General features: G+C 39.7%; 1 protein-coding gene across 1 annotated transcript in view; it reads left to right on the top strand.

The window, feature by feature from the left end:
• camk1a (calcium/calmodulin-dependent protein kinase Ia) overlaps positions 1 to 15,992 on the top strand; it is an 18,950-nt gene extending 2,958 nt beyond the window's left edge. Inside the window, exons 4-13 of the mRNA XM_086039847.1 lie at positions 5,051 to 5,182; positions 5,853 to 5,927; positions 7,418 to 7,556; positions 7,637 to 7,763; positions 8,006 to 8,081; positions 9,054 to 9,166; positions 9,244 to 9,322; positions 10,162 to 10,249; positions 10,336 to 10,498; positions 12,049 to 15,992. Of these exons, the coding sequence (XP_085895973.1) occupies positions 5,051 to 5,182; positions 5,853 to 5,927; positions 7,418 to 7,556; positions 7,637 to 7,763; positions 8,006 to 8,081; positions 9,054 to 9,166; positions 9,244 to 9,322; positions 10,162 to 10,249; positions 10,336 to 10,498; positions 12,049 to 12,152 (1,096 nt within the window). The 3' untranslated portion in view covers positions 12,153 to 15,992. The remainder of the gene's footprint in view (positions 1 to 5,050; positions 5,183 to 5,852; positions 5,928 to 7,417; positions 7,557 to 7,636; positions 7,764 to 8,005; positions 8,082 to 9,053; positions 9,167 to 9,243; positions 9,323 to 10,161; positions 10,250 to 10,335; positions 10,499 to 12,048) is intronic.

Here is a 15,992-nt window from a genome sequence, read left to right as displayed (position 1 = left end):
CGCAAAGTGGGATCCTGGGGGAAGCGTTGCTTAAAACATGTCTAACGCTGGCTTTAGTTTTGATATTGACTATTTATGGGACTCTCAGACGACGCTGACAAACTTTTTGGGGCAAAGGACCATGATGTAAATATTCAGTGACAGGTGTTATGCTGTTTGCGATGTTTGATAAGGCGTTTTAATAACATTCTTGTTTTTTACGGTGTGCCCCTAACCCTAACCCCTAGCTTGGAGGATAAATAGTTGGGTTTCCCACAAATATTCTGGCTACTAGCGCCTAACTAGCCTGTTGCATGAACTGATGAGGCATGTTCGGATAAGCGGCGAAACATCTTCTAAAAAGAGAACCAGAACAGTCTAATAGCAGTAGAGTCAATGCCATGAGAATGAAATGACCTGGATGAATACAAGTATTCATGGGTACATAGTCACTCACTTAGTTAGCATACTTAGTCTGTCAGTTAAGTAGTTAACTAGCAGTCAGTTTGGTCAATCGGTTAGTTTATACATCTCTTAGCATTGTAAGTTGGCTTGTTACTTAGCATTGGTAAAATAGTCACTAAGTTAGTCGGTTAGTCAAACCATCAACTAGCAGTCAATCAGTAAGCATAGTTAGTTGGGCAGTTGGTTTGTGTGTTAGGATCGTTTCTCAGTGAATTGATAAGTTAGCTAGTCACTCAGCATACAGTAGGTGGGATAGTCAGTTACAGTTCGCTGATTAGTCAATCTTTTTCCATAGTATGTCAGTTCATTTGTCAGTTAGTTAGTCAATTAGCGAAAGTAGGATAATCATTCAGTTAGTCACTATAGTCAGTCAGAGAACACTCAGTAAGGTAGCGCAATTAGTTGGTTAGTTAACATAGTCCGTTTAAATTATTGATTAGACCACCATGGTTTTGTTTTGTTTTGTTTTCATAAAGGTCTTGCTGGTGTGACCAGCTATTAGCAGGGCAACAGCAGAATGCTGGTCTTGCTGGTGTCACTATAGTAAGACCAGCAACAAAAGCAGCCAAGATTTGAACAGCCAAACCTTCAGTCACTGGGAAACCCTCTCTACCAACTGAGCCACTGCCACCCAGCAAGACCAACATTCTGTTGTTGACCTGATGGTAGGTGGTGACACCAGCAAGACCAGCTGGTCAACAGCTATCACCAGCTCCTGGCAGGGCCCTAGCAAAAACTTTTTGCCTGTCAGTACATTCAGGTTACCAGGTGGTAAGTTTTAGCATGAAACAATATTTTTTCCCTTTGAGCCACCGAAACATGAATGGAACACTCTACCCAATAATCAAAATGGCACAGTCCGTCCATTCAAAACATCTTGTGTCTACTGAGTGCCATTGGACTTTGTTATTTAATGACACATGATATTGCAATTCCACTTAAATTCTACAAAAACTTAAAGCGGTGCAATTTACAGTAACATTATTGTAGGTTATATAATACAGATTGTATTTGTAGTCAAACTGTCAGTGTTGCCGGACCTGGCATTAACGCGTCGATGAAAAGCTCCTTACGAGAGACGATTACAGAGAGGCTCTTACAGGAATTCAGCGCATGAGGTTAATTGATTTATGTTGAAATATTATATTCAATTCTGGCTAATCCTCACAGTTTGAGGCTCAGTCGGGTGTCAGGACAAAGTGTCCCCATTCAAGCGGATGAGACAGGAAGACGCTTGTGTCGTGTGTTAAATGTGTTCTTCGTCACACAAGCACACAGCAGTGAAAAGACATAATGCATAATCGTAAGTGTTGCTGCACTGCTCATGTCTCACTTTGGCTAAATTGGGGCCCTTTGAGTGATTGACATACAGTTGTACAGTTAGTAGTTGAAAGAGTACTGTAGTTTCAACTGTAGTTGAAAGAGTCACTCAATTTGTTAGCATAAACCGTTGGTTAGTTAAACGGGATGAAAAGTCATTTAGAATAGTTAGACAGGTTGTTAGCTTGTCAATTAGCGTGGTCCGGATAGTACTTAGTGATCTTAGTTAAATGGTTAGTTAAAGAGGAAGTCAACCCAAATATTTTATTTCAAGAATATATTCACGGCTCACCTGTTTTCTGAAGCTGAGCCACGATTGGTCGTTATCTGAGCCCTGAGCAACTGTCATTTTCAGTCAATAGAAGTGGCAAAATGGCCGCACCCTGAGATGGCTATACGGCTGGATTTCGCTGCTTAACTCATATTCCACAAACGCAATATTAATCAGAATTCCTTGTTTCAACTAGTGGGCCTACATAGAACATATTCTTGGACAAAGAATGTTTGGGTTGACTTCCACTTTAAACAGTCAACAAGCACAGTCGATCAGTCAGCAGATGTCACAGATTTGTTAGCTTGTCAATTTGTACAATTTGGATCATCAATCTGTTATGTTGGCCCGTTTTTCAGTTAGTTACTGGTCATTTACCATTATTAGCATAGTCAGTCAGTTACCAAAGTTAATTTGGTAGAAAATTAGCATAGTTAGAATGGTAGTTAGCACAGCCTAATTAGTAGACTTAGGTAACAATTCAATCAGCACAGTTAGCATAGCCATAAACTCAGTGAGCAAAATGTGTCAGGTAGTTGGTTTGTTGCTTAGTTAGCATCGTTCGTAGTCTACTGGCAGCCTATTAGCACAGTTAGTAAGTTAATTGCCATTGTTGTCAATTGTCATAGTCAGTCAGTTAGTTAGTTAAGATTGCTAGCATAGTTTGTCTAAATCCGGAAAATTCTCTGACTGTTTTAAGAAAGTTGATGTTTTCATTAAAATTAAAATATAAGAAAAAATATCTGAATTTCCCAGTACCAACAAAACACATTTAATAGTGTGCTTGGTGGGGACTAGATATCGTACACATCATACTATACAGTAGCCATAAGGAGACTAAAAAAAGATGATGGACATATCAATACATGAATATGTCTACAATCATCCCTGTGATGTATGGTGCGGGTCAGGATGACATTGATCGAGTATACATGGATAGATAATAAACATTATTCATTCTTCTCTTTAGCCATGCATTGAAAAGATCTACAGCAGGCTCTTAGGCAATTCTCAGCCATCCTAAATAACAGTACCTATGTGGTGCTCAGCAGCAAACCCGCAGAGAGTGATGTCTCCAAGGAGGAATGAGCAAGTGGATGCTTAATTACATGTGTCTCACAGCAACAGTAACAATGTGTGACTGTGCGCTCTCTCTAGGCTCCCATTTGCGAGTCACTGACAAATATTAGGTTTTGTGTGCAAGAGATGTAATTCTGGGATTAATTCACTGGTGCTCGAGGACCTTAAAATGTTATTTGGGTGGAATAAAGAAAAGAATTTGGGGGGTTTTTGCTCCTGTAACCTGAACATACTCCCGATGGCCATACGGTCGGTCCCCTTTCTCGCCTCACAGCATCCCTGTGGTCGCTAACAATGTTCGTGGCCTCCTTCTGTGCCCCCCCCACGCTTCTGTGTAAATACATGCCATTCTCCCTCTCACCATAATCCATAATGCAGTCTAGTCTCTTTTGGAAAACAGCCACGCTACATTTGCAGTATCTATTATTGAACAGGTTAAAGATAGTATCTTTTTCCCTTGTTTTTTAAACCGGATGCTGTAAATGTCTGTGCGTGCGTGTTGTGGTGGACTCATCTTTTGAACTTTTATTACACCCCCCCCCCCTTCTCAGGAATGTTACCGCTTTGAATTATTCATCCAGTGACTACCACACACGCCACTTACAAAAAAGTGCTTATCGGCAAAGGGTGCTGGTTATTTGTTGAATCATCACATTAGTCGCCTCTAAATTAATCCAATTCAGCTGACGATATCCTGCTGATGTGCACCATCATGTCACTTGATATGCCTTGTCTCTAAGAGGTACATTGTGAAGTCTGACATAATGACAAAACAATTACAGATGAGTGACTTAGGTGTGTTTTTTTGACAAAACAGTTACCGGTTTGTATCTAGCATCGGTGTAACAAAAAATGATTTGAATCGTAAAAATTGGTTTTGATGCGAGTCCGAATCAAAACCGTTTTACTTCAAAATATATTTCGATACATATTGAAGTGTATTTTATTGGAGAGATATCTTTGCAGGAAAAGTCACTTTTACAATACTGACAAGTTCAGTTCACAATTTATGCCTGTAAAATGACAAGAAACTAATTGCATGATACACTCTCAAACTACGCCATACCATAATGTATCAATTCATAATTCCACCGAATCGAACCGATTCAAATTGTCCTTGAATCGTATCGCGTCGAAATACATATCGCATCGTCTTTTATTGGAGATATGCTTCTAGAAAGAACTGATCTAGACCTTTAATTTGACGTATGGCTTGATATTTTTATGTCCAACAATATTGGAGAGGATAGGATATATTTTTTTTGCATGTTTGACACAATTGATGTTGCTTAGATGTTTAACATAGACTTTTACACACATGTAACACTCTCGAACCAAAGAACCAATGTGGTCAAATTGAAGAGGTGATGTATAGGTTTGTATAGATAACCGCGTCCATAAGTCCATAAAATAAGACTTCTGACGGACTTAACTGACAAACTAACTGACGGACTGACAATTACAATTCAGTTTGTCACGAAAAACGACGGACTGACGAATGACGGACCAGCAAATTTAATAAAATGCCCACCTCTGCGCTGGTCAACAAGTTTTTATAATATTTAGAAAAAAACTGAAATGCAAGTAAACCTATCTGGATTAATAATATAATCATATATTTTTGAACTAAGGGTTAGGTTCAGCAAAAAGTGGATTTTTTTTCGGAAACGTCACAGCTATAATTACACCGCATGGTAAAATCTGTATTTTATAGCATTTTTTAAGTCAAACTTAAAAACAACAAATGAATTAACCAAAGACATTCAAACTCACGTTGAATTGAGTAAGCACAACTGCAACCATATACAATTTTAGATATTCTAGTAGGCTTTTCCTGACACTCTTTTTGTGTTTGTGATCTCATGCAGTATTACCAGAATGAACGTCTCTGGAATTGCTTCTTTCTTTGTGTGTCCACTGCTTATTTTTGCCCAGGGGAGCTTTCTCTGAGGTGCTTCTCGCCGAGGAGAAGAGGACACAGAGGCTGGTGGCTGTCAAGTGCATCCCCAAGAAAGCTCTGGAAGGCAAAGAGAACAACATAGAGAATGAGATCGCAGTACTGCACAGGTGATCTGACCACCCCCAAAAGTGCCTCCTCTTGTCCAGTGGAAGAGTTTAACCCCAGGCAGATCATATGCAGAAGGTCAAGTGAATGGGCCACCGAATGCACGGTGTCAGTAGAAACAGTAGGATTGTGCACCGGAAATGTCAGGAGTAAAGAAGATAGACCTATTTTTAGTGTCCCTGTTGCCGGGGCAACAGCACACAGAGGCGGAGATGGTGTGGAGTTCCCTGCAGCAATGTATTGAAAAGAAGGAGACATAAGGGGTGGAGAAGAAGAGAGGGTGGGTGGTATGGATTGAAATTTGAAGTCACTATTAAGCCAATAAAAGAGCATTACGTGGGGGGGGGAAACAATCTGGAAATGAGCGCAGTTACTCACCCTGCAATATCTTCCATCATCTGCCAGAGTGTTAAAGTGACATATTCTCACATGTTGACAAGCGAATGCCCTGCTGGGTGCTTCACACTGCATATTTTACACTTCCGTCATTTAAGAATCTCCTCCGAGTAGCGCATTCATCAGCAGAAAGCTACTGTGTCCTTGCATTATCTTACACTTGCGAGGCGTTGTAATAGTGACATAACACAACAATAATGCCATCTGGTGACCGCTTTACAGCAAGCGCAAGGGGGAGCGTTCTAAACAGTAATTATGCTTTCACGACTTTTTCAGAATCAAGCACCCTAACATCGTCTCCCTGGAGGACATCTTCGAAAGCACGTCTCATCTGTACCTCGTCATGCAGCTGTGAGTTCTCCTTTCAATTTCGGGAGCTGTGGAATTAGAATTGGGGGTCGGGGGAGGGGCTTTTTAAGAACAAAATGCAAATGCCATTTTATCTGTGCCGTTTTATTACAGTCTACAAACCTGTACCCATTCTTGAAAAATGATGCTCCGCTCTCATGGCATACTGTACATGCAGCATACTGTTTGTTCCGAATGAAATATTCAAACCTTTCAGCAGCAGTAGCAGTTTTTTTTTTTTTAATTTATCAATGTATGGAAACAGATCCTGTTCCAGTTGTTGGACACGCTTGACTAATTGGTAGGAACAAAGTGCCTCATTTAATATCCAACCAGAATTTCAGTGTAAGTGAGGTAAATGTCTCATGGTTCAAAATCAAGAAGGAACGTTTGTGCTATATCAAAGTGATTCACTGAGATTCCACTAATATATGTATTTAAACATGTAATGATACCATTATTTTGTTTGTTTTGTTTGAAAATAATGATGACAAGTGGACTTGCTCAAGGCTCTGCTCTTGAGACATTTGTTTTAACACATTTTTATCATGGAGAACAGAGCCTTGAGGAACTCTGTGGGTCATTATTTTTGTCTGGAACATATACCAACTTTGTTTTTGAGTCGCTTTTTTTGAAACAACTGGAGAACAGACAATTTCAGGAACAGAAAAAGATACGCAAGCGGAGACCCTCAAGGCTCTCTTCGCAAGCCACTTGTGTTATTGTTCCGTGATAGCTTGAAGTGGAGTTCCTCAAAGCTTCAGTCAGTGTCACTTTAAGGTTAAACCCGCGTTAAAACAAAAACAAAGTTTTGGGGAACTCGATCTGTCATTTTGCTTTGATCGTCAATGCCAGCTAGAACTGTTGTTTGAAGACGTTTAACCCATCTACAATTCTACATGGTGCTGGAAAGCAGAGCTATGTTTTCGACTCTTTAGCAGAGGCTTCAGAGGAGAGCCTTGAGGACGTACACTTTTTTTTTTTTCAACATGAACACTAACTTTAATATTGTTGATGTCTAAACCTTACACAGGAGTTCCTCAAAGCTCTGCTCCCAAGCCACTCGAGCCTCGAACAACAAAAGTGGCAAAGAGGCTTCCTTGGCTTTATTAACACACGTTTAACTCAAATGACAAAACAGAGCCTTGAGGAAAGGTTTGACTTTTTTATGTAAAGGCTCCGAACACAAGTTTTTTGTTGGCATAAGCGTACAGCCTCAAGGCATAGTTCTCGAGCATCATGTTTAAGAAAAGTGTAACAAAAGTGTCTCGAGAACAGCACCAAATTTGTCATCTTGAACATCAATACCAAGCAGATGTTTGGCGATGCTTTACCAATTACGTACATGCTGCAATGAAGTGAAATTCCTCCAGGCTCTTCGGGAGCCATCTGCGTTCCAACTTGTCAACTTGTCATTTTTGCCTTCAGCATCAATACAAACCACGGCCTGTCACTCAGTTACGATTAAAATCGGCTTCACTGTTATCGTGCAGTGTGTCAGGCGGCGAGCTGTTTGACAGGATTGTGGAGAAGGGCTTCTACACAGAGAGAGACGCCAGCCAGCTCATCCACCAGATCTTGGATGCGGTCAAATATCTTCACGATATGGGGATTGTGCACAGAGACCTGAAGGTAGGAGGGAAAAATCTGGCGCCAAATTCGAATTCGTCTGAATTCTGTGGAATTCGCTTGAACAATATCTGTATTTGCAGCCGGAGAATCTGTTGTATTACAGCATGGACGAAGACTCTAAGATCATGATCAGTGACTTCGGCCTGTCTAAAATTGAGGGAGCAGGCAGCGTTATGTCCACAGCCTGCGGGACTCCCGGATATGTGGGTGAGGCATTTATTTCCTGGGTGAGCCACTCCTCACTTTTGTATGCTCAGCACTGGCTGGCTCAGCTGACACCCTCTTGTACACATTGCCTTATGAGAGGCTCTCTCATCCACTACTAAGTCAAGTACAAGCGATCCATAAGTACTCTCTACTCTGTTCAACGTGACCCGGCAGCTCGCCAAGGTCAAGTTGACTTTGAATGCTACCCTCACCAGTGCTTTGCGTTTGCGTGTGTTGCATAGCTCCCGAGGTGCTCGCCCAGAAGCCGTACAGCAAAGCAGTCGATTGCTGGTCCATAGGAGTCATTTCTTATATTTTGTGAGTTGGAAATTTTTTCCATTGGTTGCAATAAAATCCACCTTTAGAAAGGTCCAAATGTGCTCATTTGTAAAGAGGCCCAAACATCACCACACTCTTGCAAAACACTACCATAGCTCCAAAATACGCTTTGTGTAGAAATTGTGCGATGATAAATGTTGATGAAATGCTATCATACAGCGAGAGAGCAGCATGAGAACAACAAGTGCTAAGGCATATTGATAAGGCATACATCTTGCCCTTTATTCAGGTGCAATTTCTAATCAGAAGTGATCAAATGCTAACATGCTATCAATTGGGATGCTAACAACATGAACAGACAACATGCTGAGGCCAATTGATAAGGTTTTTACATCTCTCCCTCTATTCTGGTACGATTTCTAATGAGAATTGAATAAATGCTAACATGGTGGTATGCTAACATATGGCAAAATAGTGAGCTGAGTAGATAAAGAGCAAATGTTCTGATTGAGCGGAACAGTTTGATTCTTGACTAGTTACAATTGGTTGAGGAATGTGTCAATAAAATGTGTCCATTAATCTGGGAATTTTATTATGTAAAATGCAGAATCTTGTGAAAAGGGGGACATGTAAAAAGCTTTCTAAAGCCCAAATGATCAAATTTAATTAAATTCATACAAACAAATTGTCAGCAATGTCAAACCGATTTATATCTGGTGCACATTCGATAAGTACAGTATCTTGATACATGGGATGCGATACGATTCATGGATGTAATGATTTTACAACGTAATGATTTGATTGGGTTTGTCAAATCAAAACCGATTTTCCGATTTGAATTGTTTTTTTGTTATACCCTTAAAACATTTTAGCGCAGAATAACAAAGAGTTCATACCTTTCGGATAGTGTAAATAAAACCTCAGCATTATTGTCTTTGTAAAGAAAGAATTGTGAGACTATGCATCTAGTTTATTGTACCTAATGTGTTGGTGTATTCTATATACCTTTAGACTTTGCGGGTATCCTCCATTTTACGACGAGAACGACGCAAAGTTGTTCGAGCAAATCCTGAAAGCCGAGTATGAATTTGACTCTCCGTACTGGGACGACATCTCCGATTCAGGTGGCCTTAGAGTTAATATCGGCAGCACACAAAATCAGAAAACACGTCATTATCATAACCGTAACTTTCTTGTGTAGCCAAAGATTTCATCTGCCACATGATGGAGAAAGATCCTTCGAAAAGATACACATGTGAACAGGCCCTCCAGCACCCATGGTAGGAACCGATTCTCATACTGCACATAATTACACGCTCATTGGAAAAGCAGATAAGTATGGAAAAGTAGAAAAATATACATAATAAGAAACTATTGATGATGCACACTATATGGACAAAAGTATTCCTGGCCATTGCCTGACAGTGGGTCTGCCTCATTATTGACTAGTTGGTTCAACAACTAAAAAAATATAGCAATGAGGGGTGGCCGTAGTCACGCATGCATGTACATTCACATTCTTGTGACCTCCGTCGTAACTGAGACGTCATTGTTTATCATACCATCCACAGTCAGGGTTTCATGAGATACAATGCGTAGTCAGAAGTTGCTCAACATACATGAAGTAGGATCAAGTCTCAGTACACAATTGTAGTGAAACGTTCTATGACAAAAAAAAAAAAAAAAAAAAAAAAAAAAATATATATATATATATATATATATATATATATATATATATAATTATTATTATTTTCTTTTTATTTTTACTTTATTTTTTTCATAGAACTGACCATATACTGGCTTTTTAAATGGTGTCATAAATATGATCCCAATCGTCTGGCTTTGTGTGGGTCACTTATATTTAGAGGTACTTTAATATCCGTGACTTGTCTGTGTCTGTGTTTGTCTCAAATGGTGTCACTATGCCCTCGAGGTTCACCTGATGCTCATTTCATTATATTGGAATTCAGGATACTTCTGAATATATTTTTAAATACACATGAATGAGTTTCAACATTTCTGCAAAATACAACAGATTAATACAAGGATAAATAATTTTAAAGAAGACAGCGCATTACCCCGCTTAAAACACAGTTTGTGATGTGTGTCATTTACCCAGGATCTGCGGAGACACCGCTCTGGACAAGAACATCCATGAATCTGTTAGTGCTCAAATCAAGAAGAACTTTGCCAAAAGCAAGTGGAAGGTTGGTGATATGGCAGAAGGGCAAAATGATTAGAGCCCAGTTTGTCCGCTTTTCCTTGCTTTACAATCTTTCTCTGCCCAACGCAGCAAGCGTTCAACGCCACAGCGGTGGTGCGCCACATGCGCAGGTTGCAGCTGGGGACCAGCGTGGAGGGACCCAGTCAGATCACTCCCACCAGCCCCTGCCACGGACTCCTGCTGCCTGAGGAGGAAGAGGAAGATGAGTTGGGCAATGGCGAGAATGAGAGTTGTGAGTTTGCAAAGCACTTCATATTTTTGAAAATAATTGATCATCTTTTTGCAACATAAGCACCTTGACACATGGTTTTCAATCATGAAAATCGGAAGATGAACTCACCTTCGAGTGGCACTAAATAAAAAAGCCCGACTTGCCTCTTTGTAATTACAGAACGCTTCATTGAATGTGACAGGAAAGCCATTGCTTACCGCGGTAAAACACAAAATTAATGAACGCACAGCTATGAGCTGTCAGCTCACAATATTGTCACTCTAAACCCGAAACAACTCAATAATTCAAAGCTGATGGGATATGACGGATCAAGGGTCATTAACATGGTAATCTATTTTATAATTATGTACTTTATTCTGTTTACCCTGCTCAATTGTCCTCACTGGATTAATTTGTAGAGCTGCACCTTCACAGTCAAACACAGTTTGTTGTGTGAGGCTGGTTGGCTTCCAAGGAGTTCTAATTTTGAAACACTTTTTTTTTGCCCCATAGGAAATGATTTTTAGTGAATCCATTCATTCCAGACCATCAAAAAATTGTACAGCCAATGTGTTAACTATTCAATGTTTTAGCTGTTATTTGAACATTTCTGGCATACAATACATCGCTGTAAAATAAAACGTGTGGTACCCAGGCTATGAGTGGGGATTTAGCAGTCTTAATCCACTTTAATCCAATCCACTACTATCACCTGGTGGAGTTCAGTATCACAATTGATCAAATAACATGACAAAAACATTAAAAAACAAAAACAACATTCTCACCAGAGATGTTGATTACACTGGTCAACGGTAAACTTTAATCAGAGATGGCCTTATGTGTCCCTCAACGGATTTTTCGTGCTGATTTCAAACTGTCTTTACTTTTACTTTTGAGCGCATCAGGTTTTTGAGATATTTCCCCTTTTTTTGTTTTTAACTTTGATCCCTAAAAGCCTGCGCAATACAGATTTCATATCAAATATTAACATTTGTTGAACAGTGCTAGTAAAGGCATTAATGTGTTTAGATCGATACAAATGTATTTTGCTAGTCAAACTTGGGCTTGCTCTGACCAACCAATCAGAGGGCGGAAAATTGCTGACGTTATTGTGCATACGAAAGCGATTTTGCGATCTGACTGGCAAAAGAAATAGTCCCATCGTTGATCAAAGTTTTAGTGACGTCAGACAGTTCTATTTTTTCTGAAGGTCTCGGGCAGATTAGATTGACATGGCAACAAATAAAGGCTGAAATTCTGATTGAACAAAAAATTCTAACATCCACATTCATGTACTGGAAGCAGTGCAGCCAAGGGAAACAATATGAAATAAAGAGAACAGACAGTTGGGAATGAATTAAGACAAGTTCATGGAACAAATACTAGCGTTTGAGGTGTGAATGTAGGTCACTGCTTCTGGTGTAACACTGCCCTTTGGCAAATAAAGAAGCGACAACGTACGTTTGAACGTTTGAAGCGTGATACTGCCATCTACTGCCATTTTGTAGGAACTGCTGGAATGAATTGAATTGAAATGAAGTGCGTGTGTATCTGGCATCTGTCACGTTCAGTGTCCCACTACAGCGACGACCGCCGTGGAAGCGCAGAGGGCAGCACGGACCGAGACAGCCTGAGGAGCTGCACTTACTGCTGCAGGCCGGCCAGTCGCATCTGAACACAACCTCGCTGTCGTGTGTTTATTTGTAATCCCCCCCCCCCCCCCCCCTAAATGATATTGAGACACTCTGGAGTGCACAGAGAGCTGCTGCCCACCCAGTCTGGCCAGGAATGCAGAGTAGCGATCAAAAGGCATCCAGTGTGTCGATCATTGTCCTGCGACAGTCGCCTAATGACAGACATCATCATATTTGTCCTTGGATTAGTTGTCAGATCTATCTAGTTTAATTCAAGAACCATCTGCTTGTTTTTGCCTTCATTCCATTCCCAACCCAAAAGCCATGGTTTCCCTTTTGTCTCCACAAGGGGGTGCGAATGATCGAATGCATGCTTGGAGGCCCATCAGGGTGCTCGGCCCTGTGCTGCCACTTGTATCGCATGTACCAGAAACCACCACAACTGGGAAGTGGCCACTGAGCTTAGATTGTCAGAGTCATCAGAAAGTTGCAACAGAGATACAGAGGGACTGAAAGACTTACAGAAAGGTTTAGCAGCGAAGATCCTGAAATGTATAGGTCCATTCATGGATCCATCACCTGTTGTGAATTTTGGCATTGAGCTCCTTAGAGATCAGCAAGTGGTGCAAAATGTACTGCCACATTGAACAGTTGGATATATGCATTCAAAAAGTAAAATGTTTACTTGTAAAGGTTGTAGTGTATTTTACCTGTATATATTAAAAAAAAAAAAAATACCGGCACACCATCAAACAAAAGAGGCACTAAATATTTATACAGCACAGTATAGTGGAGTAATGATGAAACATAGTGCAACATAAATTAAACACAAATGTGTTAAATATGACACACAAACTACTGGTAACACAAACACACATTGTGCAATGATTAACGTCTTTACAAATGTATCAATTAAATACATTGTGCCACGCAGTGCATTCTGGGAACCGAGAAGCAAAGTTATTTTTTTGAACATACAGTCTATTTAATTGGCGGAAATCTGCGTATAATTGACGCCCATTGAGATGCATTGGGGGTGGAAAAAAAAAGGTATTTCATGCATTATTTATTTTTTAATGAATCAGCCGATGAATCGGTAATTAGTATTTATTTTTCCACCAAAAATCGGCATTGGCCTAAAAAATATCCATATTGGACGGGCCCTAAATTGTAGTAAATAAATAATACTTTTCGGACTAATTGAGTGAAACTGGATAATTTCTGGAAGCACCGCAGATGAGCTTTCATGACACACTCATGACACACTCATGACACACTCATGGTTGGGAATTAACTGGTCTTAGTGGTGCATTCACACACACCTTTAAAGTTAAAGGATTGTTATGAACTCTCTCTTTGCTCTGGCTCAGACTGGGTTGGTGATAAGCGGTTCTGACCTGAAAGTATATGCATGTTGGGAGGGCAGGGGGTTTGCGGGGGGGAACGACAACATGAAAACTTAAAGAAATGAAAAGATTCTCTCTTTTTTTTTGTTTTATGGCTGTTCTGTTATTAGAGGCACACACTGAGATCCCCCATGAGATCATCCGACATGATTTGTTGTAATGGGACGCGCCACTGAGTTTAAACACAAGTCAGGCGAGTGAACTATCATCAGTGACCGTCCCCTCCAAAATGTTTACCCACAAATTCTCATCATATAAAATATGATGTTCGATCGTTACTGTCCAGGATCTCAGTGTGGGCGCTTTGCCTGCTCTGTGCTGTGCAACCTCTAGTGGAAGTTGGTCTACTGTTTGCATGACCTGGTTAATTCAATATGTTTACATGAATAATGATCAATTAGTATACACACTTGACGATGATGATGACTTTGATTATTATTATTATTATTATTATTACTCTGTTGTATTGACAATGATGTACTTCTGTAATTCTTTTGAGCTATATAATGTGAAGTGAGTAACACCAAAAGTAATGTTGACAAAGTACAAAAACACAGCACAGTGGACGTATTGTTTGACATTTCGCGCAAATTGTTGTCTTTTTTTTTTTTTATGTCTATTCATGTGTAAACGACTAGATGGGTCAAAGTATTGGGACATTACACATACAAGAAGTGAAAATGGAAGAAAATATGGAGCTGGTCCCCCTTTGCAACGTTAATAATCCTCTTTCACACAGATCCTGCAAAATTTCTGCATCAAAGCTGTTACAGATTTTTATCGCCTTAAACTTCTACACAGATGTCAGAAAAATAGTATACAGTGGTGTCCTGAGATACAAGTGACCCAACATGGGAGTTTTTCAAGATATGAGCCGCCATGCTGTTTGGACTCGGGGAACTCAATTCACGTCACAACAACCAGCAGTTTGGTAGCTCGTAAACAACTCTTCAAAAAAGAGGCTTCAAATTGTTTATTGCCACTCCCAGTTGGGGTTTACTGTCAAACTAAACATAAAACAAGTTGTCAAAAGTGTGCCAAGAACTCTATTTCTCTTACGTTTTATTTAGTTATATGTCATTGCCATATGTTTTAAAAAGTACAATAATAGAGTGCTATTTTTCGTATGAAAAGCATTACAAATTTTACAATTGCAAACACTTTTGGGTGAGAACAGATTAATAAGATTTCCATTCATTTCTATGGGCAAACATGATTTGAGATGTGACTGTTTCAAGCTACAACCGTGATCATGGAAATAATTAAACCCGTAGGTGCTCAAGGCACCACTGTATTGGAATTGTGACAAGGGCCTCATGTACCGTTTAAAATGTTTCGGAGAGCGACAATTGTGTGCAACGCAGCAGTGTGTGAAACTTCATACCTACGCCCCACATTCTGGCATTCTCTGACATTCAGCGCTGTTACGGTTTCGATACCACCTCAAAAAGCAGAAAAATGCAGAGCGGTTCACTTTGATTTGAAAAAAAAAAAAAAAACACACAATAAAAGCTTATCTTTTTTTACAGTCAGTGTAAAACTTACAATATTTTCTTTTTTGGTAGGAATTCTGGCTAATTGTGAAGTTGGAGGGCTATGAAAAGAGGGTCTGACTCAAAATATATTCTAGGTTGAGATTAATGCTCAAATGAGATGATAAAAAATGAACAATTACATAACCATCTGCTGAGTACTCCTTAACTCAGATGTGTGTCTCCATACTTTTGTCCGTGTCTTATTCATCTCAAAGTCCCACGATGTGTGTAGCGATGAAAAAAAATACATATCCTAGTTGGACAGAAGTGCCAACAACAAAACAAGTGAGTCAAAAAAAAAAAAAAAAAAAAAGGGATAAAAGGGAAAAATCACTTGGACTACGGTCCCAAAGCCATACTCATGAAGTAGAAATACTTGAGTGCACGTTCATCTTTTAGTATGTGACTGAGAAAAAGGTGTATGGATGTGATTCTCAGACAGAAAAAAAGAGGACGGCAACTTGGGGATGCTGAAATGAATCTTTCCTTGAGTCACACAATCATCAAATTAGGCTGTGTTGAGTCATGTTTTTTTGTGTTGACCCATGCTTCAAACAGGTTCACCATATTGTGCAGTAACAAAAAAGAAAGCAATCACTCTGTATTTCTACAACTTGTGGAAAATATGCAAACCGTGTGTGAAGGGCTTCATTCAATGTCAAATAGCCATCTTTGGACCACTTTGGTATACAATATTGATACATGTTGTTTATGCTAGTTTTACCCATCCAAACGCGTCCAAATGCATAAAAAGAAGCACTGTAAATATAAATACATATAAATATATATAAGTATATATTGTATATCCTTTTTTGTAAAGCTGTTTTGAGCTACAAATGTATGGATGCAATGCATCATGGGTTATTGAACGAGATGTAGGAGAATACAATGATTTGTACCCACGGAGAGCAGGAAATGGAATAAATCTTCCTTGTCTATG

The sequence above is a fragment of the Filicampus tigris genome, chromosome 9 (genome assembly GCF_054856515.1).
Source record: "Filicampus tigris isolate MCC_2025a chromosome 9, RoL_Ftig_1.0, whole genome shotgun sequence".
NCBI lineage: Eukaryota > Metazoa > Chordata > Actinopteri > Syngnathiformes > Syngnathidae > Filicampus > Filicampus tigris.
Note: the sequence above shows the minus strand (reverse complement) of the source record. Positions and strands in the feature narration are given on the sequence as shown.